This window comes from Mastigoproctus giganteus, chromosome 1 (genome assembly GCF_048544385.1).
Source record: "Mastigoproctus giganteus isolate SK-2022 chromosome 1, ASM4854438v1, whole genome shotgun sequence".
Taxonomy (NCBI): Eukaryota; Metazoa; Arthropoda; class Arachnida; order Uropygi; family Thelyphonidae; genus Mastigoproctus; species Mastigoproctus giganteus.
Window position 1 is genome coordinate 63,638,169 of NC_143575.1, and position 24,476 is coordinate 63,662,644.

At 35.1% G+C, this 24,476-nt stretch overlaps 1 protein-coding gene across 4 annotated transcripts in view; it reads left to right on the forward strand.

Moving 5' to 3' along the window:
* Positions 1–24,476, forward strand: part of Vps13 (vacuolar protein sorting 13C) — a 1,645,987-nt gene that overhangs the window by 39,007 nt on the left and 1,582,504 nt on the right. For all 4 annotated transcript variants that reach the window (XM_090373229.1, XM_090373247.1, XM_090373239.1 and 1 more), the window contains exons 3-4: positions 13,317–13,412; positions 23,077–23,178. In XM_090373229.1, the coding sequence (XP_090229355.1) occupies positions 13,317–13,412; positions 23,077–23,178 (198 nt within the window). The remainder of the gene's footprint in view (positions 1–13,316; positions 13,413–23,076; positions 23,179–24,476) is intronic.

Genomic DNA, 24,476 nt, shown 5'->3' on the forward strand with positions numbered 1-24,476 from the left:
TAACATGACTTATAACTGAGTTTGATCATGTTGATTGTCTGATTCAAGTAGATAAATGGCTGCCTGATTTCTTTCATTGATGTGATCATACGATATCTAAATCAAAATCAGATATCCTAATCAACAAATAAAATAGCATTTCTTATATAATCTGTGCAAGTAAAGAAACACTCCATTGATAAAATTTATCACCCTTTAATAAAATATAAAGTAAATAAAACGAAATAAAACATCTATAGCTTTTGATATTCCAAATTATCTTTATCAGTGGGTTTTATGGTAACCCATCACAGACACTGTATATTAGAGCATTGGAATATTCCTGTGCATTAAACACAGCTCTGTTACATGTTCTGAAATAACAGGTTGGTGTGGCTTGTCACTTCCTTCCTCTTTGAATTATTCTTTTTAAGAACGTTCAGATTGGAGGGCATGCAAAGAAGAGATATCAGAACGTACTGAATGCCATTCTTGCATTCCAACGATGGGATTTCTGTAATACAGGCTGACTTCAATTAACACGATTAATTTGTCCTACGAGTGCATCACACGAAATGGAAATGCATTAATCAAATATAATAATCAATAGGAAAAATTATAATTGTTCAGGAATGTCCATAAAAAATTTTAAAAATACCTTTAAATAACTTTTTAACTGTATACCCTGTAAAAGATAATGAAAATAATTATGGAATTAAATGTTTATTGCATAAAACAATGGTTCCCAAACTGTGTGCCACAGAATATTTTAAATTTTCAAGGGAAACACAGCGATACTTAACATCCGATATCTTACTGATGATATTAATGATACCTTACTAATGATATTAAGATTTGGAGACCGGCGGATTTACTTAACAAGTACAGGTCACTGTTGAAAAAAAGCCGTGAATTAGGGTTGAATTTAAAAGTGTCTGCAATTCTGCCCAGACACGATAGAAGGGAGTATATGATGAGAGCTTTGTCAATCAATTCGACCCTGAAGAGATTGTGCAAGGTTCAAGGGATAGAATTTTTCTCAGCCTGGTCTGTGCTTATTAACAGGAGAGACTGCTTCTACAGGGATGGGATACACTTAAATAGAAAGGGTGCAAGAATATTTGATGATGCTATGGAGACAGTGTTAGGTGGGTCAGAAAGCTGCTAGCTTGGGGGAAAACACGGATTAATAGATTAACAGTAGCCACAGGCAGAGGTGACAGTGAGGAATGAGGTGCAGGAGATTTCAGAGACTGCTGGGAGCCATTGCGGTACAAGGAAATACATGGGTTGTGTTTGGGTAGCTAAGAATAGGAACAGGTGCATGTATACGTGTGTGTACATTAGTGCTAGGAGTTTGGTAAGTAAATTTGATGAATATTTTGGTAAGTAAATTTGATGAATAAGGAATGCAGAACTGGAATTTGGGGAGTACAATGTGTACAGGAAAGACAGGAAGGGAGAAGGGGTTATGCTATTAGTTAAGAACCTCATAAAATACAAGGAAGTACAGCCAGTCAGCATTGCTGGACAGTGCAGTGTCGAGTCAGTTAGGTGTGACATAAGCACTGGGAAATCAAAATTGAGAGTAAGAGTGTGTTATAGGCCTAATGACTGTGATGAGTATAATAAGAAACTGTACAGGGAAATAGAATGGGCCAGTAAATCAGAGAGTCTTATAATGGGGGATTTTAATTTCCCAGATATTGACTGGAATTTGGGTGCTGGTCACTCACACACTAGCAAGGCTTTTGTGGAATTATTAGATGGTTATTTTCTACGTCAGCATGTTCGGGAGGCAACTAGAGGGAGTAATACTCTTGAACTGATTATTAACAGTGATTCTTCATGCATTAAGAATCTGCAGATAAAGGAACCACTAGGTGGCAGTGAACAGTGTGTGCAAAGTGGGATTTACTCAAAGAGTAAATCCCACTTCAGCCCACATCAAGGGTAAAGGAAAGGGTTTTTGCTTTCATAAAGGCAACTATGGAAGTCTGAGACAGTATTTAAATTCTATACGGTGGGACCAACTGATGATGTTACCGACAGCAAATTCAAAATGGGAAGCATTCAAAGAATTAATCTTGGAAGCTACTAGGCTTTACATGCAAACTAAGAAATATTGTTCAAGGTTAAGGCCTAAATGGATGTCAGATGAACTAATGAGACATGTGGCAGAGAAGAAAAATGCAAGGGATACATATAAAATAATGGGTGACATGGAAACTTGCGATAGATATCAGCTGGTCTGTAACCAAGTCACAAAGGAGGTTAGGCAGGCAAAGGCAGATTATGAGAAATCTTTGGCAAAGAACGTCAAGAAAAACAGCAAAGAGTTGTTTACATATGTAAACTCTAGAAGGAAGGTCATGAATCGGATTGGTCCACTGGATATTGATGGTTCAACTTGATGATCCTGCTCAGGTGGCTAACAAACTAAATGAGTATTTTGCATCTACATTCACACATGAGGGGTCATTCGAAGGGGGAATGCCAGAGGTGAACTAAACTCTGGCAGTGAGCTAGATGATTTTGTAATAACTGAGAGGAAAGTGGAGGAGAAATTGTTGAAGATAAACATAACAAAGGCACCTGGGGTGAATTGGATCTATCCAGTTATATTAAAGGAGGCAGCAAAGGAAGTAAGCAAATCCTTAGCCATAATCATGAGAACTTCCTTGGACTCAGGGGAGGTAGCCATGGACTGGAAAAGTGCAAATGTGACCCCAGTTCACAACAGAGGATCAATTGGCGACACAAGTAATTATAGACCTGTTAGTTTAACTTCTGTTCCAGGGAAGTTAATGGAGACACTGGTTAAAGAACCACTGCAGGATCATCTAGACAAGACTTCAGTTATAGCTCGGACACAGCATGGGTTAAGGGGAAGTCTTGTCGGACTAATTTGATTGGATACTATGATGTGGTCACAATGCAACTGGATACAGCGAATAACTTTGATATCATATATTTGGATCTTAGAAAGGCTTTTGATACTGTTGCACGTGGAAGACTGCTGCACAAATTGGAGCAGTGTGGAATTGGAGGCAATCAATGGACACTGCTCTTCGTGGACTAATGTTATTAGTAGAGTCCCTTAGAGTTCAGTGTTGGGTTCATTGTTGTTTTCTGTATTTATAAATTATATTGATGATGGTATATGAGGCTTAATGTTCAAGTTTGGAGACGATACGAAGGTTGGCAGGGTTGTTAATGACACTAATGACAGTACGCTGCTGCAACAGGATCTAGAAAAGTTGAGCAGATGGGCTGAGAGGTGGCAAATGAAGTTTAACATTGACAAATGTAAAGTACTACATATGGGAAGCAGTAACCCCAGAGTAACGTATCAACTCTGTGGTACTATACTGACAGTGGTAGAGAACGAAAAGGACCTAGGGGTAATTGAGCAGGCAGATATGAAGTTTTCTGAGCAGTGCAGACGGTCTGCAAGAGTACCTCATGGTGTCTTGTCAATGATATACAGGAATTTTTCTAGCAGGGATAAGGAGGTTATTATTCCATTGTATAAGGCAATGGTCAGGCCACACCTTGAGTACTGTATACAGGTCTGGAGGCCTCATTTCAAGAAGGATGTAGAGCTGCTGGAACGAGTACAGAGAAGGGCAACAAGATTAGTGAATGGAACAAAGGGGTGCTCTTACGAAGAAAGGCTTAAGTTTTGCAAATTGCAGTGTCTGGAAACTAGGCACTTGCGAGGTGATCTGAATGAGGTGTATAAAGCCTTGAATGGTTTTGAGCATGCTCAGTGCTGATGGGATTCTTCCTCTTGCTCAGAATAATCACCTGTGAGGGCATAAATTTAAATTGAGGAAAGACAGTTGTAGGATAGATGTGCAGAAGTTTGCCTTTAGCCAGTGGGTATTTGATAGGTGGAAGAGACTTCCATCTTTTGTTGTGGAAATTAATATCCTAAATAAATTTAAGGGCTGGACAGGTATTTGGAACAAACGTAGGGGTGAAATCGGAGTGTTTTTTTTTGGCTGATGCTGCATAAGCTTGCTTTCTTGCATTGTATGCCTCTACTAATGCCAATCTGTCGGACACCAGCAAACTAATGTCTCAACATAGTTCGTAGTGTCAGCATTTCTTATTAAGTTGTTTGGACCTAACTACTTAACTGTTAGGTATTCCTTTTGGTCTAGGTGCACCATTAAAAAATTACTGAGACACTAAGGGCACCATGAACTGAGAAAGTTTGGGAACCTCTGTCATAAAATACACAATGAAGAAACAATGTTTTGCGGAAATGTTTGAACAGTGTTGAGTTTCTGTTTTCATCAATTAATTTCCAATAGCCGACAGCAATCTTCTCTGGGTCCTGGCAAAATAAATATTGCAGAGAACCTCAAAACGTTTTGTTTGAGGTTCTCTGCGATACGAAAGATTTCATCTTGGTAACCAGACACCTCATAGGAGACCTGAATAAGGCCTGTAAGGCTCTCATAGGTGAAGGAAGGTGAAATTTTCACTGTTATAATTAGTTCCAAAATTTGGGGTCACAAATTTAAATTGTGATTGGATTGTAGGAAGTCTTCTTTTAGTTAGCATGTTGATTAATGGAACAGGTTACCTTTGTGGGTAGTTGAGGCTGGCAACTTGGTGAAATTCATAGGTCAACTTCATAGTTATCCATATGAGACAGGAATCACATAATTAGTTTATTTTCTTATCTACTTTTTTATGCTTTCTCTATTTTTTTCCCGTTCATATTTTTATTGTTATTTTTGATTTATTTATTATTTTTATTCTTTTATTATTATTGTGTTCATTACTATTATTTATTTTATTTTTTAAAAATTTTATATATATATGGTGTTTCAAAAATGATGTTCAGTAATTTAAAGATGAAAAGTACAAACTAAAATAAGCAAAAAAGTCCCAGTGAACATCAGGCCACTAGTTTAGCAAAAAGCTTTGAGAATCCTTTGCTTAAAAATGTAAGATAATACATTTTTAATTTTTGGTATCAACACTACAGGATTTTACAGATGTTACATGATGTTTCAAAAGGTGTTCAAAATGCTGTCCTTGCATCTGTACGCAGCTTTGTAGTTTTCTCTGCATTGAGTTGTGAATCCTCTCAGGCATTCCTGGGTCATTTCTGATTTGCTGAAAGGCTCCTTCAACCCGACGCTGCAATCCTCAACTGTGTTAATGTTAGAGGTATACACCAAGCTTTTTACATGACCCCAGATACAAAATATCCATTGGATTTAAGTCTGGTGATCTGGGAGGCCACATTACAGGCCCACCTCTACCTATCCACCATTGACCATATCTTCTAGTTAAATCATCATCAGCCATTTTCAATGCACTACAGGATGAAGGCCTCTCCAGCAACTTTCCAGTTCCTTCTGTTTTGGGCAATGGCCATCCATTTACTACCCACAAACTCATAAATTTCATCTATCTATCTCTGTTGTTGTCTTCCAGGTTTTATTCTAGCTCGTCTTGGGTACCATTCTGTTATTCTCTTAGTCCACCTGTCATCGTGTCTTCAAGCTATGTGTTCTGCCCAAGACCATTTTAGTTCTTTAGTTTTGATAATAAGAATGCCCTTTACTTGAGTTTGCTGCCTAATCCACGTGTTTCTCTTCTTATCTAACAGTCTGATTCCCAATATAATTCATTCAATTCTTTGCTGTGTCGTTCTCAGCTTCTCTTTCATTCTTTTGGTGTGTACACAAGTTTCACTTCCATAAGTCATGGTGGGTAGTATACATTTGTTCATTATTTTACGTTTCACACAAATTGGGATATTGCTCCTCAGCATGTGACTATATTTCCTGAATGCTATCCATCCAAAATTTATTCTTCTCTTGACTTCCAGCCATTTATCATTATTACAGCTAGTAACTTCTCCCAGATAAGTATATGACTGCACCTTTTCAATTACTGCTCCTTCAATCATTATATCCCTTTCTATGGCATACTTGTTCATCATTACTTTTGTTTTAGCCATATTCATCTTTAGTCCAAAATCCTTAATAACTCTGCATAACTGATTAAGATTTTCCTCTAATTCTTTGGGATCGTGGCTTATGACCACAATGTCATCTGCAAATCGTAAATGGTTTAGTTACTCTCCATTCACATTGACTCCTTTATGCGACCAGTCTAATCTTCTGAAAGCTTCCTCCAGGGCAGCAGTAAACAACTTCGGAGATATTATATATCTCCTTGTCGAACTCCTTTCTCAATTTTAAATTTAATACTGTCTTTGTCTAGTCTAATAAAGGAGGTAGCATTTTCATATATTTTCTTCAAAATCATAATATATGGGCTACCTATGCCTTGTCTTTCCAGTGCCCGAAACATTGCCTTATGCTGTATGGAGTCAAATGCCTTTTCATAATCCACAAATGCCAGCCATAATGGTGTTTTATATTCATTTGCTTTCTCCATTAGCTGTGACATTATGTGAAGGTGATCCATAGTTGAGAATCCTGTCCTAAAGCGAGCTTGCTCTTTCGGTTGATTCTCATCAAGTATTCTTTCTAATCTGTTAGTAATGACCCTTGTGAACAATTTATAGATGTGGGATAACAAGCTAATTGGTCTATAATTTCCTATTTCTGATTTATCTCTTTTCTTATGCAGCAAAACTATGATTGCATTATTCTACTCCTTAGGTATCACATCTTTTCTAATGCATTTTGTGAAGAGTCTTGCCAGTTTTTGTGCCATGTCTCTTCATCCCAATTTTAACAACTCTGCAGTAACTTCATCTTCCCCAGGGGCTTTCTGATTCTTCATTTTCTTCGACGCATGTTCACCTCATCAGGAAGGACATCGGGTATATTGTATGTGATACTAATTTGCGATCCACATTCTCCACTGCTGGCATCATTCCCTCGCTCCTTGTATAATTCTCTATAGTAGTTTTCTGCTATTTGAATCATGCTTCTCTGCTATTTATAAGTACATCATCGCTATTCTTCAGTTTCAGTATCATTTGTCTTTTTGTATTACTGCTCATGGCTGCTGATTTAAGTCCTTTGTTTTCCCTTAATGCTTGTTCTACTTTTCTTGTGTTAAATCATATGTCCTCTCTCTCTTTCTAATGGCTTTGCATAAATCAGTATACTAATTTTATCCTTGTCAGTGTTTATCTTGCTTTTCATTTGTCGTCTTCGGTTCATCATGACAAGTGTTTCTTGACTTATTTTTTCTTCTTTGGATTTCTTTTTACCTGTAGGTTTCTCTGGCTTTATCACTTTCAGAAAGTTGTAATATTCCACATTGATATCTTGGTCCTGAGCAGTCTGCAGAAGCTCAAACTTGTTCTTAAGTCCCAGTACATACTGTTTTTTTCCTCCTCTTCTGTTTTCTCAAAGACCTTCGTATTATTTACTCGAGTCAGTTTTTTCCTTTCTTTTCTTATATCTATATCAAGTGTGCATCTTACCATTCTGTGATCACTTGCGACATTTACCTTATTCAGGACGGTAACATCTTTCACGATATATATCTTCTGTTAGTGAGGACGAAGTTGATTTCATTAGTTGTTAATCCATTTGGGCTTTTCCATGTCCACTTTCTGTTCACCCTTTTCTTGAAAAAAAGTGTTCATTACCGACAATCCTCGAGATTCTGCAAATTTCATGTCTTTCACCTCTCATTTCTTTCACCAATTCCAAAATTTCCTATAGTTCCCCTTTCTTTGGGATCCTGATCTAGTTAGATACTGAGTCACAACTTGAGCAAAATGTGCCAGTGCACCATCATGCATAAACCACATGTTCTGGCGTTGCTGATGTGGAAAATTATCATCATCAAGGACGTCTGGAAGAACATTCTGCAGGAACTGAAGGTATAACTCTCCTGTTAACCTATTTGGCAGAAAGTGTGATCCAATTAGAAGGTCTCCTAGTAGTCCTGCTCAGACGTTCAACAGGAAATGTTGCTAATGTTGTGACTCGTGAATTGCATTAGGATTTTCTTCGGACCAAATGTGGCAGTTATGAAATTAAAAATACCATCATGAGTAAATCTAGCTTCATCAGTGAACAAAATGTTGTTTAAAAATTGGGGGTTCAAGACACTGTTGTTGCATCCACTGGCAGAAGTTCACTCTGCGAGGGTAGTCTGTATTGCTGAAACCTTGCTGGATATGGTAGGGGTACAGTAATTGATGTAAAATTTTCCATACAATGCTATGACTCAGTACACGCTCTTGCAGAGCAACCCTCCTTGTCGAAATTCCTGGATTTTGTTCTATTCTTTCTAACACCCTTTCCTCAACATCAGGTGTTATGCTACTGGGCCTACCTGCTCGTACTCCATGTGCAAAGTGCCCACGTTCTCTAAGGCATTGAATGAATGTGCGCCTATTGGGCTGCCTTCGGCGGAGAAATTCTTCTTTGTACAAATGTGCAGCCTTGAGTGCACTGCCATTGACTTTATCATACATGAAGTGCATGTTCGCATGCTCTTTATTGCTGTAACCTCTTTCCACGTTGACTATCCTTTGACAAGTACTAGTATGCCTGCTACGTCTCAGCATTGAGAGAGGGGAAAGGGAGAGAATGAGCATAACCTAACCTAAACAAACAAGTCAGTGATGGATCCCAACTAGAAATGTGCAGTTTCTCAAAAATGCTTCACTTAAGGAATTGTATGTCCTGGAAGTCCTAGTAAAGCCATGTTTACTAGGCTTTTTTTACATATTGTAGTCTGTACATTTCACCTTTAAATTATTGACCACCACTTTTGAAACACCCTGTATATATATGGGGTGTGGCAGTAAAGTTCCCAGACTGGTGCTGTTGCAGTCATGTTCAGTGAGTTTGTAAAATAAATGGAAGTGGTAAAGTCAAGTGTAAAGTGTGTTAGTTGTCTGACCGCACCAGGGGGTTCCCCCATCTCTGCATTGTATTCTTTGTGAGTGACATAGAACTCTGTGGAGGCCAGAGATTTAAAAAGTGTGTGGGGAGTGGTCTGTTGTGTAGCATTATGTTCTGTTATTTCTCTGACCATTTAGCCGTTGGGTCCCTATTGGGACCCACTGTTGCCCACACTTTGCCACGAGGAGGCAGGTCAGGCACTCAGTAGATTATTTAAATGCCCGAGCAGGCTCCACCATCGAATTTCTAAGGATTTAGTGGCAAGGCCTAAAAAAAAAAAAAGTGTTCACTAGAATTTGGCCGAAAGTGGTTAAGGGGTGTACTCAGTCGGTTTAGTGAGAGAGAGGGGGGGAGAGACTGGGGGGGGAAACAGATAGGATAGGGACGATAGAGTAGGTATCCCCAAAGAGGTCAGTGGTAAATGGAAGTGATTCACTTAGTACTGGACAATCTCTGTGCCAACAGTGGCACAGAGATTGTCCAGTAGGCTGACAGGATGCAAGTAAACCAGTTTCATTAGTTGCGTTAATGTTCTTTGTCATGATTTTGCAATGGGGCAATGAATGAATATCAAATTTTGTTTTAAACTGGGAAAATCTACAACAGAAACAAATGAAATATTAAAAACTGTTTATGGGGATGAAATGTTAAGTCATACCAGTGTGTTTGAATGGTATAAGCGGTTCAAAGGCGGACGTGAGTATGTTTACAATGACCCAAGAAGTGGCTGTAAACTCCAGAATAACTCATGTGGGTTCCATGAGTTACTGCAATGTGAGACCAACTAATTAGAGTCCCAATTGATGTCTTTAAAAATTTCTCTGATGGGGTTTAAACCAGACCTCTCCAAATGAGTAAAAAGTGGAAAAATTCTGTGCTGTCACAAAGGATGATGGAAAAAGTCCCAGGATAAATAATGTGGTTTTTGAATGACACTGTGATGTGAAGTACCATCTTTTGTGTTTTTCTAGTACAGTGAAACCTCTCTAAAGCATACACTTGGAAGAAAGTTTCAACTGTAGGAAAGGTTCACTTTGCAAGTCCATGAAGCCAGTTTCAGTAATTCAGAATAAATGAAATTTACTGTTACTGGTTGCTCACTGAGAGTGTTTTTTATTATCATTGTAATAAGTGTTTCAATTAATTAACTTTTAGTAAAAATGAATATAAATGGCTCTGTTTAGAGCATTTCATTTTCATTATGGATAATTAGGTTACTTACTAGTTTAGTCCATATTCATCGTTTTTGCTCACATTTTTTAGTGTCCGTAGTCTAACGAAGGACCCTTATAATGTCACTCCATTGTCTGTCCGTCCGTCTGTCCGTCAGAGCATTGTATCTCTGGAACCACTCAACCTATTGACTTGAAATTTTGCATGGGTATGTGCATCATGTGGGCCAACAAAATGTCATATTGATCGTTGTTGACAAAAATTTGTCTGAGAAATGAAGGGTAAAATGGGGGGGGGGACAAAAATGTTGTTGACAACCTATAGGTTATTATACACCGTTAGAAAGAGTTCAACGAGTAGGTTTAAAATACAGTCGATTTCGGTTATTTGGGACACATCGGGACTAGTGCATTTTGGCCTGATTAAGTGGCTGCCCCAATTATCTGAAGTTTCACATAAATAGGTAAAAATACAATGGACCCCTCCCTTTACAATTGGTTCATTGTACAATTAAATCACATTACGATAGACTCACCATAGTAAAGTACCGTTCACTATATGATGTGTAGTAAGCGCCGGTCATTGTGATCATGTTTGTGAATTGAACTTTAGTTCTATTAAACAGTGATTCTAATTAGTGAAAATAGGAGGAATATTATCCATAGGCTATAAAAGTAAAGATATATTAAGCACAAATTTACCCTTTATTATCTTACCAATTAAAAAATTAAATGATACGTGAAAATCGGAAGAATATACATGATAATCAGAATAATTAATATGTACTGTAATATGTATATACTATCTAGCTGACATTTCTGTTCACTGACATTTATGGTTGGGGGTTAAAATTTAAAACAGTAAAAAGATAAGCAATCAATAACAAAGAACACGGCACACACAAATTGCAAGTAACACGATACGCGCAAGTGAGAAAAATACGGAGGATGCAGAAAGGTCAGGGAATGACCACCGCATATCCCCGGAGCAATATGGCCTTAGTTGCTAATGCTCCTAAAAACCAAATAACAACAACAACAGCAAGTGAGAACGGAGTAACAAGTTACGAAGCTTTCAAAATAGGAAGATTCTGAAAATTAATTTTTTTATATGATTGAAGATTTCGTGGAAGTGTAAATACATTTCACCATAATAACCCACAGAATTCCAGCTGTCAGTATTATTACAAATTTAATAAGATTGAGTTTACTATCCGTTTATGATAGATTGCACTAACAGAAAAGCCCAATAAACAGGTGACTGTTAATTATTTTGTGGTTGTGACCTCCAGAAATCCGACCGAACCGTGTGGTACAGTCGGAGACAATTGTAGGGTAATCTCCAATGCTGTGGTCTCCTGCCCCGATTAAATGGCATGTTGTCCCAATTAAGCAAAGTAAACCCTGGCTATTTTCTCTATTGGGTTCTGTTTTTTAAGATTTTCCCCAAATAAACGGCTGCCCCGATTAACTGGTGGCCAAAATAACCGGAATCCACTGTGTAATTTTTAAATATTTTTAAAATTAAAAATGGCAGTGTCAGACAGGAAAATGGGAGTAATTTTTGTGTCTCTTCCCCTCTATTTCCGCGCTACTGGAGCTAAAAATTTTAAAATTACATTAGCTATGCATTATTCGATGCTTATTAAAGGAAAACTATTCCAATTGAAATCTATCATTTACTTTTTGTGTTAAAATTAAAAAAACAATTTTTTATTGCACTTCAATAGCGCACTTCTTTGTACTAGGTCACTCCCCTTTTGGTGACAAAAAGGTTGTTAAATAGTTAGTTAATAATTCTATAAATGTCATTTATAAATTTTGTGATGAGAAGTATTTTTTTAACAATTTTCAAAGCTGGAGTTGTCCCAGCAAGGAGGTACTCAGTGAGCCAGTGTTGAGGCACCTGTGTGGAGTCTTGCATGGCCCTCACCTGCCAGTTGTTTCTCCCACCCTTGTTATTCACAACAACTGGAAAGACTCAAATAGACGATATTTTCATTAGTTCCTCAGTTTTAGGCCAAGCTGGGGTACTAGAAACTTTTTTCTGTTACCATAAAGCCCTCTATTTGAGATACTACACTAACGACCGTTCGTGACTATGGATCCTTCATCCTGAGTGCCCAGCACTCAGTTGACCGATTTATTTTATTTTTTTGCTCAGTTTTTTCTTGTATTAAATACATTGGGAATCATGATATGAGATACCATTGATATTACTTTGAAACTATACATTGATTTGTTGTCTTACCTTTTCTCCAACAGTTATATTACTCTTCATTCCAATAAGACAGTGCCTAGCCCCATGTTACTGATCTTGCCAGATAATTTCCCTGCAATGTTGACATGCTTTCCTGGCTTGCTAGTTCCTGGAATTTGTGTTGTTGTATTAGGAAGAGATTAATTTGAGAATTTCAAATGCATAAGTTACCATCCCATATGCTCTAGCTATGATGGGATGGTAACCTGTCAAGCCTCAACCAACCATTTTGGTTTAATGGATCAGCTAACCAAGCACAGTGGACTGAAGAGTTATCAGTCATCTTTTTTGACTCAGTACCAAGGTACTGTATATAACAGTCTGAATGTCTGGGGGGGGGGGGTCATGCATCATATTCTATGCTGGTTTTCAGTACTTATTTTTTTACCTTTGATCATTTTTCACCTTTATTTTTTACCAATTTGTGTACCAAAGCTCAGATAAATCAGTTTAGACATTTAGGGTGGTGCAATTTTTCTGATGCATAATGTATTCTTGTGCAGTGTTTTTTTTTTTTTTTTTTTTGCTTATTTTAAATTTTTTTCTTTTTTTAATAACTTAAATGATTCTGGAATATAAATTGCATGGAAAAGATATCAATTAACAGAAGCTTCTCAAAAAATTTAATCAGTTTTCAAATACAGTATTTATCATGCAAATGAGTGATGTTATTGTATTGTAATATCGAACTTCAATATTAATGAGGCCATCATTTTGCTTTCATGATGGTTCTACATAACTTTTGCATTGAGTATCCCTACCAGTTATAGACAAAAAATAATGAATTGTTACTTGGTTCATTGCTTTATTGTCTTTGCTTGCTGACTTTTTATGCAGTATCTGCATTCAGTGGGTGTAACAGATATGATGAATTGAATATCACTTTATATTTTACTTTGAATATAACTTTATATTTTGAAGAACACTCCCAAAATTATTATTTCAGGAGTGTTTTCCTCTCCTTCTTTTAATAACTGAGTTTCTATAAACATATTTTCACTAGTTTTATGATGATGAATTTCCAATGCTTAGGTGAGCTGACATTGAAGATACCATGGAGAAATTTATATACAGCTCCAGTAATAGCTACAATTAAGGGACTCTATATTGTAGTTCTACCAAACCTAGGTAAGTTAGAATATTCATTTTTGTAACTTTTATTCAAAGTTTATTTTAAATACCAAGATCAGTTTTATGAACAAATTTGTGGCCAACAATTGAGGATGAGGTGGGACCATGTAGTACTGAGATTAATTTTATTGTGTGGTTCCTAAAGGGTAATTGGTAATTTTGTTTGTTTAGAAATGTTCTGATGCATTTCACTATTCATTAGCAACTTTATTATAATAATTAAGTTAGTCCTAGATACCAGGGTGAAAGCTAGTGCCTGTGTTTCTTTACATCATAAAAATTAGTACTCTTTCAGAGCAAAGAATTTATTGTACTTTCCACAGTGTTGCAAATATGTGGAAAAATTCAAAAGTTATTGCAATAAAACCTTAATTTGAAGTTCAAGGGGTCAAAATATATCCATTTTGGTTTAAATGGGTTAGAACTATTCCTACAAAATAAGAACATTAGTATTAAAGAGAAATTTTTAGTCAGATACCCTTATTAACTCTGTATCAAATATTCACAATTCTCATTAAAATGTTAAGAGTCTTTTGGTTTTGTTGTGGTAGATGTTTATGAGTAGATGATTAATGCATTAATTTTACTCAGATAGTATGAACCACAGCTATAATGCTCAATATGTTCTATGTTGATATCAATATTTGTAAAAGAATAAGAGAAGTTTACCTCAATATGATATTGAGGTAAACTTCTCTTATTCTCTAAAGTAGAACACTTCCATATGATACTCTCCAGAAATTAAAATGAAAACAATTAAAAAAAAAAAAAATCAAATCTTACATTACAGTAAGAAATAATTAACAATAATTAAAAATCGAATGAACACAATTAAAAATCAATTTAATGCAATTAAAAATTAAGTAAATTAATTTAATGAAAAAAATGCGAAACTATCTTCCTTCCTGAAGCTGACAATGCTTTTCGACTGTATCGTGATCACAGGAATGAAAATTACCGAATAGGGGTGAGCTTGGAACTTAATTTGTCTTTGTGCATGCATGTAAAGGACCATGAGTCGGAGATTAGACGTAATTTAATTTCGACGGTTTCTGCAATTAGGTCTCGTATAATTAATGGTTAATAGCCTCATATAATTACATTGGACCCTTTTAATGTCCAACGTAATTAGGCTGGTAATCATGCAGAGGTGACATTCCTTTTTTTTTTTTTTTCAATATTAAACTTCATAATTTGCAACAACTGAACTGCTGCTGCAAATTACAGCTACAAGAAGTTGTCATACAACATTTGCACGAGCAAGTGACCAGTTGATATTACTTTAGATCAGCTGGAAAAATGCATGTTTTATTATAGTTGTGAAAATTTTACCCTTGTTATGTGGAATGAAATCTGTGTGTGTGATTTTTTGGTATGTGTAAATGAGTCTCTATTTATTAAAGAGATTAACCGTGGAAACTGCTTGAAAGGAAAATGTTACATGCAGCTCTACACTAAAATGAAGCATAACCAAAGCAAACCCCAAGAAATACCAAAAAGTACCAAGGCTGTGGTCTTTTTATGGTGGTGTATGGAATTGAACACAAGAGCATGCATAAAATTCACCACATAGGAGGTGTGATACAGAAAAATACATATACCAATTTGCAGCGTGTTAGAATTTTCCAATTTGAATGTAGAGGTTTGCGATAAAATTTTTATATCTTCTTTTTTTTTTAATTTGGCTTAGTAAAGTATTGTCAAAAACAAGAGAAAAGCTCGTGAAGCAGCTTCCTTGGTTCATATCTTCCATAAATAGCAACTTAATTTGCATGCAAAAAAAATAATTTAATTCAATCAACCAAGATAAGATTTCACAATTGTAATTAACTGTACATTTTTCCAGCCATATGCACACACCAGGCATTTTCTATTTTTTCACTTTCAATCATTTATGCAAGTCAGACTGGTTACTGGTTCCTGCAAGCACCTAGGACCAGCTTATGTAGCCATAAATTGCAAGAGCAGTTCACACTAAGTCTCAAAGTTCGTTATGTAAAAGATAGTTCTAAAGGAGAGGAACATTCTCTTTCCATGGGTTACAAGTATTAAACAGCAAATGATATCATACGGATGTTCATGGTTTATCAGGTAAGTACAATTATAATTGTATATATAATTATGTGTAGAGCAATTCAAAAGAATGATACACTTTCATAAGTTTATTGTGAAGTAATCAGTGAGCCTACAGTCATGTAATATGCACCATCTGTTAGAAAATTCTCAAAGTTTGACTCAAATTAATGCAGTAAAGTGTTTCACTCTTTTGCCACTAGGAATGACTTTGTTACAAAAATGGCAGCTCCACAACAAAAGGTGTTCTGCTTCCTGTAGTTTGTGAAAACGAACTGTGACAGTGGTGCAATGGATATTCCATACATGTTTCAGAATTTATCCTCCAACTAGGAGCAATATTTACTATTGGTATAAGCAATTTGAAGAAGACAATTGTATCCTGCAAAAGGAAAAGCTTCCTAGTGTATCGGAAGAAAATGTTTACTGAATTCGACAAGCTTCTAGCAAAGTCCATGGAAATTGTATCAAGATATTCACGAGTTACAGTTGCGAAAGAAAACTGCATTGTTTGCGCTGTGAAAATGATTAACTATGAAAGGTCACATGTCGCGGTTGGTGTTAATCCATAAAATCCAGTGACAAAGTTAAACAATACGATTCTCTGCAAGCTGACATGAAAAATGATGAATTTGCAACCTGCCTGATCTTCAGTGATGAAGTAGCATTTCACTTAAGCAGTAAAGTGAATCGCCATAATGTGCTCGTCTAGTGCACTAAAAATTTGCACAACATTGTAGAGCATGAATGGCATTTGCCAAAAGTGAATGTCTTTTGCATCATTTTACATTGGAAGATCTACAGCCTGATTTTCTCCATGGAAAACAAGATCACGAGGATTATTTATCAGGATGTGCTTGATCCCTTGATCGCAGGGATGTGGTACAGAGCCAGTATGGCGTAGAGGCAATAATTAAAAAAAAATTATTTGCAACGTTTGTACCATGTTTGTCATATAGCCTTAATTTAGTTGGTGTATATGCATAACAACAAAAGTTCATGAAGTCTTAATTAATATTGCAGATGCAGAACTATCAGTATTGCTCAAAGTCTGCTTTTACAAATAGGCTATCCATTTTTATGCAGATTGGCTATATGGAATAAAATTCTTCATAATATTGACTATGTAAATAAAGTATTGCAAGCTAAAAAGCTTTGCATACATAACTCTTCAATTAATAAGCAGATTGATAAAAAAAATCCCCAAGACACATCGGAAAGCAAATTTCAAGATATTTTCAGATATGCTGCTACCACAGCAGAAAATATGGGTATATCAGCTATATTTCCAGATGAAGGAAAAAAACAGAATGACACTTTATGAATCTTCAAATGATTTCAATTTATCTGCCAAACTAATTTTGTATTGAAATTTAATGTTTTGGATGTTCTTACGAATGACTTACCTACTAGACTTGAAAAACGGAATACTATTTCTTCAGATTTTGATTTTCTATTTGGAACTTAACTCACATTAATTAATAAATCCGACTTGAAGAAGGCTGCTTTTGACCTTAATTTAAAATATAACAAAGATTTAAATGCATCAGATATTGAAAGTTTCAAAATCATGTTTTTTCAGTTCTGCTGGATATAAAATCTGTAACCCCTTTCAACTTCTCCAATATATTCCTGAGTATTGTCTAACAGAATCTTATTCAAACATAGAAATAGTGTTATGAAATTTTCTTACTCCTTCAGTAAACTTAAATTGATTAAAAAATCGCTGTAGATTAACTACTGGACAAGAACAACTAATTAACATATGAATTATATCCATTGAAAATCATGTTGCACAAAACAGAAATTACGATAAAATTATTGATGGTTTTGCTTCGGTAAAAGCGAGAAAAATTCATTTAAAATAATACATCTTCATCGCATATTTTTAGTTTGTTATAATGTTAAAAGTACTCTTAAGTATTTTGTTTCTATGATTTTATTCTAGATATATAAACATATGCTATCTGTGATTTTTTCTTTATTTATTTGTAGTTATGTATTTTCTTTGTAGTTTTTATAGAAAGTCTCTGTAGATATAAACGAATATTTGTAAGTTTCTTTTTCTTTGATATTTTTGTTTTGTTATTTTCATTATATTATTTAAATTTTTTAATAAATATATGCAAATCATAGATCGTTGCAATAGTAATTTTTATAAATTCATAAAGATTAACTACCTGCATATAATGGGGGCATACTTATATTACTTTTGTCCCAGGAGTAGGATTGCCTAGTTACATCTCTGTATGAAAGTATACCATTCTTTTTGAATTGTCTTGTGTAATACACAACAACATTGTTTTTTGTTTTAATGTACAGCTCATATACATTGAGCTGCATGATAGTTATGGCAGCAATAAACAGAACTCAGTGATCTTCATTATTATGAAATCAAAATATTTCACATATAGTTCTCGTGGCAGTCTAGTCAATGCGATACATGGTTATCTGTTACTTGTTTAGAGAGGCCTCAGTTTGATTCCCATTGACAACTGTAGGAATTTCAATGTTTTCTTCATTCAAGGCTGTAGTTATCTGATCTTAAAGATTGTATGGTTTCTTCCATAAGTTATTCAGTTATAAGTGTTTAGCAGTATACACTTATAACTGAATAAATATATATATAATAATAATAAATCTCAGTAGTTAATTTTTTTAAAAATTATCCATTGCAAAAGTATTTGTTGTTATTCTCTGTCATGTTGAGTGTGTACATACAAAGAAAAATTGTATAGTGAATCTTAAAGCTCCTTGTTTTTTTTAATGCTCAATCAGTAGTGTAACAATTGCTTAATTTATTGGTACTCACCTCAATTATCCATGTATTTTCACATTGGTGTTATAGGAGTAGTAAAGGTAAAGACAATATAATGTAATTAATTAAATCAGAAATATTAAACCACATTAGTAATTTAAGACTAAGCTCGGAGGAAGAAGTGCATTGTCCATTTCCCCAGTTGTCATTTATAAAATCACTATGTAAACAAACTTAAAATTTAAAAAACTGTAATGTAAAAAGCCGAGAGTCTAAATGGTAGACTTTCGTTATTGTTCATTGTCAGTTGGCTGAAGGTTAGCGAAGGGGTTTAAAAGGAGTTGCCGAGTCCCCATGATGCATTGCTCAGACATGTGAGAATTTGATGCGCACAAGACTTCATATTGGAGAAAGACTAACTGGCAATTTGGTTTAATATTTCAAGTGAAGTGTTATGACGGAACCATTCTATTGCTAGCGTTTTGTATTGAAATATTTTATAATTAGATTTCAATTTGATTAAAATAATGGCAGTATCAATTGAAGGATTGTGATTATAGGCCTGTACATGTTGTGTGAGCTTGGTACTTGACTGATTGGTTCTGAAACTGTTGTAATGGTAATATGCTCGTGTATTTGCTGTTTTTGATGAACCATATTTTGTAGTGGTGCTGCCTATGTAGCAAGCATCACAACCTGGTTGGCATTTGATGATATATAATATTATTGATGTCTTGTGTTTGATATGTGTATATTTCCTTATATTTATTGAAGGAAGCACCTAGTTTATTGTAAGAAGAGAATATTAGTGTGATATCTGAACCTGCAAACACTTTACAAAGTTGTCTGGCAAATTGGCTGTGATATGGGTGCCCTTGTGTGTAATTTCTACAAATATTATTATTATGGTGGTTATTGATGTTGTATTGTACATATGATATTGTGCTTCGAATTAACCATGCGGGTTATTTCCTAGCTGTGAACCTCTTTGTTAATATTGTAATTCTATGGCTAAATTGTATATTTGGTTGTATAGTATGGATTTTTTTGTGTTTTATGAATGGTGAGAATAAAAATGTAAATATTTCCCTGCATGAGTTTTTTTTTTCTGAATATCTTAGTCCTGAGCTTATTGTCTTTTTTATATATTGTTAATTTTAAGAAATTAATACTATTCTCTTCCTCTAATTCAAGAGTGTATTTTAGTCTGTTATGTACCGAGTTGAATTTGGTTAAAAGTTTATCAATAATAGTCCTATTACCAATTAGTAATTTAACTTCAGGGGAAATGGTTGAAATATTTGACATTCTACTGAAGCTAGGTAAATCTCAGGAAGAGGAGCTGAAATATCTAATCCCATAGGGAGACCTTAAATCTGCTCAATTTCATTTTGAAACTGGAAATGTCTTGCTTTGATTAAAATAGAGACTCATTCTAAAATGGCTGTTATTGCTAAGGTTGGTACGACTTGAAAGTGTGTTATCAGTTGTTAATAATTCCCTTAATTTTTGCAATGTGTAATCTATATTCACGTTAGTATAAAGGGAAACAACGTCATAATATGCAAGTATGTCATTGTTCAATATCGTGACAGTATTTATACGCTGGCATTGTGTGCCCTGAATTCGGAAAATTTCATTAGAGGTGATATAATTTTAACCAAGAACAATGGTTGATTTGTTAAATGAAACAATGGGTTGTAGCGGGCATCCTGTTTTATGTAATTTCACGATACTGAACATATGCTGTAGGATATTATTCTGAATGCCAATATTTTGCAGTGTGTGTAAGTTAATTTCTTTATTTGCTTTTAGTTTCCTGAGAATGGTATCCAGCTGGTTCTTTAACCGTGAACTTTTATCTATCTTGTATGTTTCATTGTCCGAAAGAACCTGTCGGATTTTCTCTGTATACGTGCTTTTATCTAAAATTACAGTGGTATCCCCTTTATCTCTGATAAAGGGGATGCCATTGTAATCCTCCGGTGTTTATGTAAATTTGTTAATTTATTTATTTAATTAATTTTTTAAATTTATTTATTTAATTAATTACATTTTAATGTCTTAACCTTTCTTATTCCTATCGATAATTGAGATGAGTACCAATAAATAAGCTGTTGCTATACTATTGATTGAGTATGTATGTACAGTGAAAATGCACTGTACATACATATCTGCTTTTGCAATGGAGCAAAGGCGACTACGATGGTCTGAGACAGTATTTAAATTCTATATAGTGGGACCAACTGAAGATGTTACCAACAGCAAATTCTAAATGGGAAGCATTCAAGGAAATAATCTTTTTTTTTTTTTTTTTGATTTGGCAGTTGTTGGCGCATCGGCTTCTGTGGCCATATTGCACCTCCCAAGGTTTTTGCAGTACTTTGATCCAAGCCCGAGGCGGGAATCGAACCCGCGACCTTTGGGTTGCCGGGCAGGTACTTTACCCCCTCGGCTAGCCCGGTCGGCTGAAATAATCTTGGAAGCTACTAGGCTTTTTGTCCTAACTAGGAAATACTGTTCAAGGTTTAAACCTAAATGGATGTCAGATAGCTAATGAGACCTGTGGCATAGAAGAAAAATGCAGGGATACATATAAATTATCAGTTGACACAGAACACTCTCGTATATATAAGCTTGTCTGTAATCAAGTTATAAAAGAGGTTAGGTAAGCAAAGGAAAATTATGAGAAATCTTTGGCAAAAGATGGAAAGAAAAAGAGCAAAGAGTTCTTTATTTATGTAAACTCTAGAAGGAAGGGGATGAATCAGATTGGTCCGCTTGATTTCGATTGTTGATGATCTTGCTCAGATAGCTGACAAACTGAATGAGTATTTCACATCTACATTCACACATGAGGAGATATTTAGAAAGGGAAATGTCAGAAATTTATCGAACTCTAGCAGGGAGCTAGAGTTCGATGCTGCTGCTGCTGCAACAGGATCTGGAAAGGTTGAGCAGGTGGGCTGAGAGGTGGCAAATGAAGTTTAAAATTGACAAATGTAAAGTACTACATAGGGGAAACAGTAGCCCCAGAGCAATGTATCAACTCTGTGGTACTACACTGACAGTGGTAGATATGAAGGCAGGCAGATATGAAGTTTTCTGAGCAGTGCAGATGGGCTGCAAAAGTAGCTCATGGTGTCTTGTCAATGATATACAGGAATTTTTCTAGCAGGGATAAGGAGGTGATTATTCCATTGTATAAGGCAATGGTCAGACCACACCTAGAGTACTGTATACAGATCTGGAGGCCTCATTTCAAGAAGGATGCAGAGATGCTGGAATGAGTACAGAGAAGGGCAACAAGATTAGTGAATGGAACAAAGGGGTGCTCTTACAAAGAAAGGCTTAAGTTTTGCAAATTGCAGTGTCTGGAGACTAGGCACCGGCGAGGTGATCTGATAGAGGTGTATAAAGCCTTGAATGGTTTGAGCATGCTCAATGTCAATAGGATTTTTCCTCTTGCTCAAAATAATCAACTGAGAGGGCATAAATTCAAATTGAGGAAAGGCAGATGTAGGATAGATGTGCGGAAGTTTGCCTTTAGCCAGTGGGTAGTTGGCTGGTGGAACAGACTTCCATCCCTCGTTGTGGAAGTTGATAGCCTAAGTAAATTTAAGGCTCAGCTGGACAGGTATTTCGAACGAACGGAGGAGTGAAATGGGAGTGGTTTTTTTTTTTTTTTTGGTTGATGCTGCATAAGTTTGCTTTCTTGCATCATATGCCTCTGCTAATGCTAATTCAGAGTAAGATTTTGTGAGGAGAATTTAGCACTTTATGAAAGGGATCCATCTAACTTTCATCTTCAGAATTGTTATGGGTGATGAAACATGGGTTCATCACTGGGATCCTGAGACTTAGCAAGAACCAATGCAATGGAAGCACAAGGGTTCTTCCCCATCCAAAAAATTTCATACATACCCTTCAGCTTGTGAGATTATGGCCACCATTTTTTTGGAATGCTCAGGGAATTTTGCACATTCACTACTTGGAACACAAGTAGATAGTCACTGGGGAATTATATGCATCCCTACTGTATAAACTAAGGGATGCCATGGAAAACTTTTCAGAGGTGTACTGCTTCTTCAGGACAATGCACCAGTGCACAGGTTAAATGCTGTTGCTACTGCTTTGAGAGAATGACTTTACAGAACTTACACATCCACCTTAGAGTCTGGATCTATTAGTATCTATTATATAGTCTGGATATATTAGTATTAATATGCCTCAAGAAAAATATATGTGATTGTCGCTTTGCTGATGATAATGAACTGAAGTTTGCTGTTTCTGCATTCTTTGATGGACAGGACAGAGTTTTATTTGTCTGGTATTTCCTCATTTCCAACAAAATGGAACAAGTGTATTGAAGTTCAGAGGATTTAATTGGAAAAAAAAAAAAAATGCCTCATTTCCTTCATAGGTAGTTAAATAGATATTTATTTAAAGTATACCCAGTATAAAATAAAATAAAATTATATTTTATTTTATTTTATTTTATTTTATTTTATACTGGGTATACTTTAAATAAATATCTGTTAAACTATGGACCCCAGTACTCCAGGCCCATTTGTCACTGGTAGTTAAATAATTTATTGAATGCCCTTCATGAGACTATAGGTACTCTAGAATTATATACGAGTAATGTATGTAAAAATTTATATTCTTGTGAATGGCTATTTTTTAAAAAAATCATTCTGTAATTTTCAGTTTTATAGGGTTATAGTTTTATAGTTTTATCTCGAACTATAAATGGAATTAAATAGTATGTTTTTTGTCATTAGTGATTACCTTGATATCATTACATAATTATTTAAAATGTCTTTATAGGTATTAAATATGATGAAGAGAAAGAAGCAAAGGCAGCACAAGAAGCTAAGCAGAAAGAACTGCTTCGAATTGAGGAGGCTAAAGCAAAAGAAGCACGTAAAGGTGATCATCATTTCTTTTGCTTAAATGAAAAGAAATAAAAGTAACTATTGATTTTTGGGAGGTGAATTCATAATGTTTAATTTCACAAGTATTGAGTTCAGTTTCTCATGAATCGTGTGTGTGTGTGTGTGTGTGTAGAAAGTGCATAAGATATTCAACTCGCCATCATATAATTTATAGAACAGTGTAGTTTACACATATTTGTTTACACTAAAATTATATCACTGTAACTTGCTTCTTTTTAATATAAATAAAAGTAAAATTTTTTTCCATTTATAAATAATGTTTAGAATTTTTAATAAATATTAGTATTAGTATCAATAGTAGCAAATGATGTATGAAAGCATCCTTATATCAGACAGAAAAAAAACAAAACACACCTTTCCACGTAATCTGTCTGACCCAGTGTTCAGGGCCGTGCCGTGCTATGATACAGAGAGGCGGCCGCATCAGGCGGTACCGTAAGGGGGCGACATATGCAGCAAAATCAAAATACAATTTGAACCATTAAGGGGCGGCATTTCGAAGATTTGCATAATACTGAAAAAATCTACCGCACGGCCCTGCCAGTGTTGAATCCATAGCGTTTGTGTGTGGGGGGAAAAGAATGTAAACTTAAGGGATACATGCCCTAGGCTGGGGGGAAAGTATGTAAACTTTGGGGGTACATGTAGTATATATTTTTTTATTATTATTTAATATTTGCAACATATGTATATGTTATAAACAAATCTGTATATTTATATTTATGCATAAATATAAATTTAGGCACAATGCATATAGATATATGTATAAATATAAATTTAGGCGCAATGCATATATATATATATATCTATATATGCATAAATATAAATACAGATTATGCATATTTATGATTGTTATAATATGAGAAAACAAAATAGGAAACAAAAGGAAATATTTATTATTTAACATCTAAATACTAATAGTCAGTTCACAACAACCACATTACTGACAACAATCACAATTTAATATGAAAATCATTGATTAAAATTTGCAAAAAAAAAAAAAACAAACAAAAAAAAATTATCAAAAAAAAAAAATTATCAAAAAACAAATTATCACACATGCAAGTACTGTATTGTAATAATGTTATTCTTTCCATAATGTTATTTCTTATGTGTATCAATCATTTATTAATTTTTCCGATAACTCACTTTGGCCCTCAGCTTATCTTCTTGCAATACAGATTCATACAGATACACATGAGGTTATTCAATGAGGGGAGTGCCAGAAGTTTATCAAACTCTAACACGAAGCTAAGTGATTTCGTAATAACT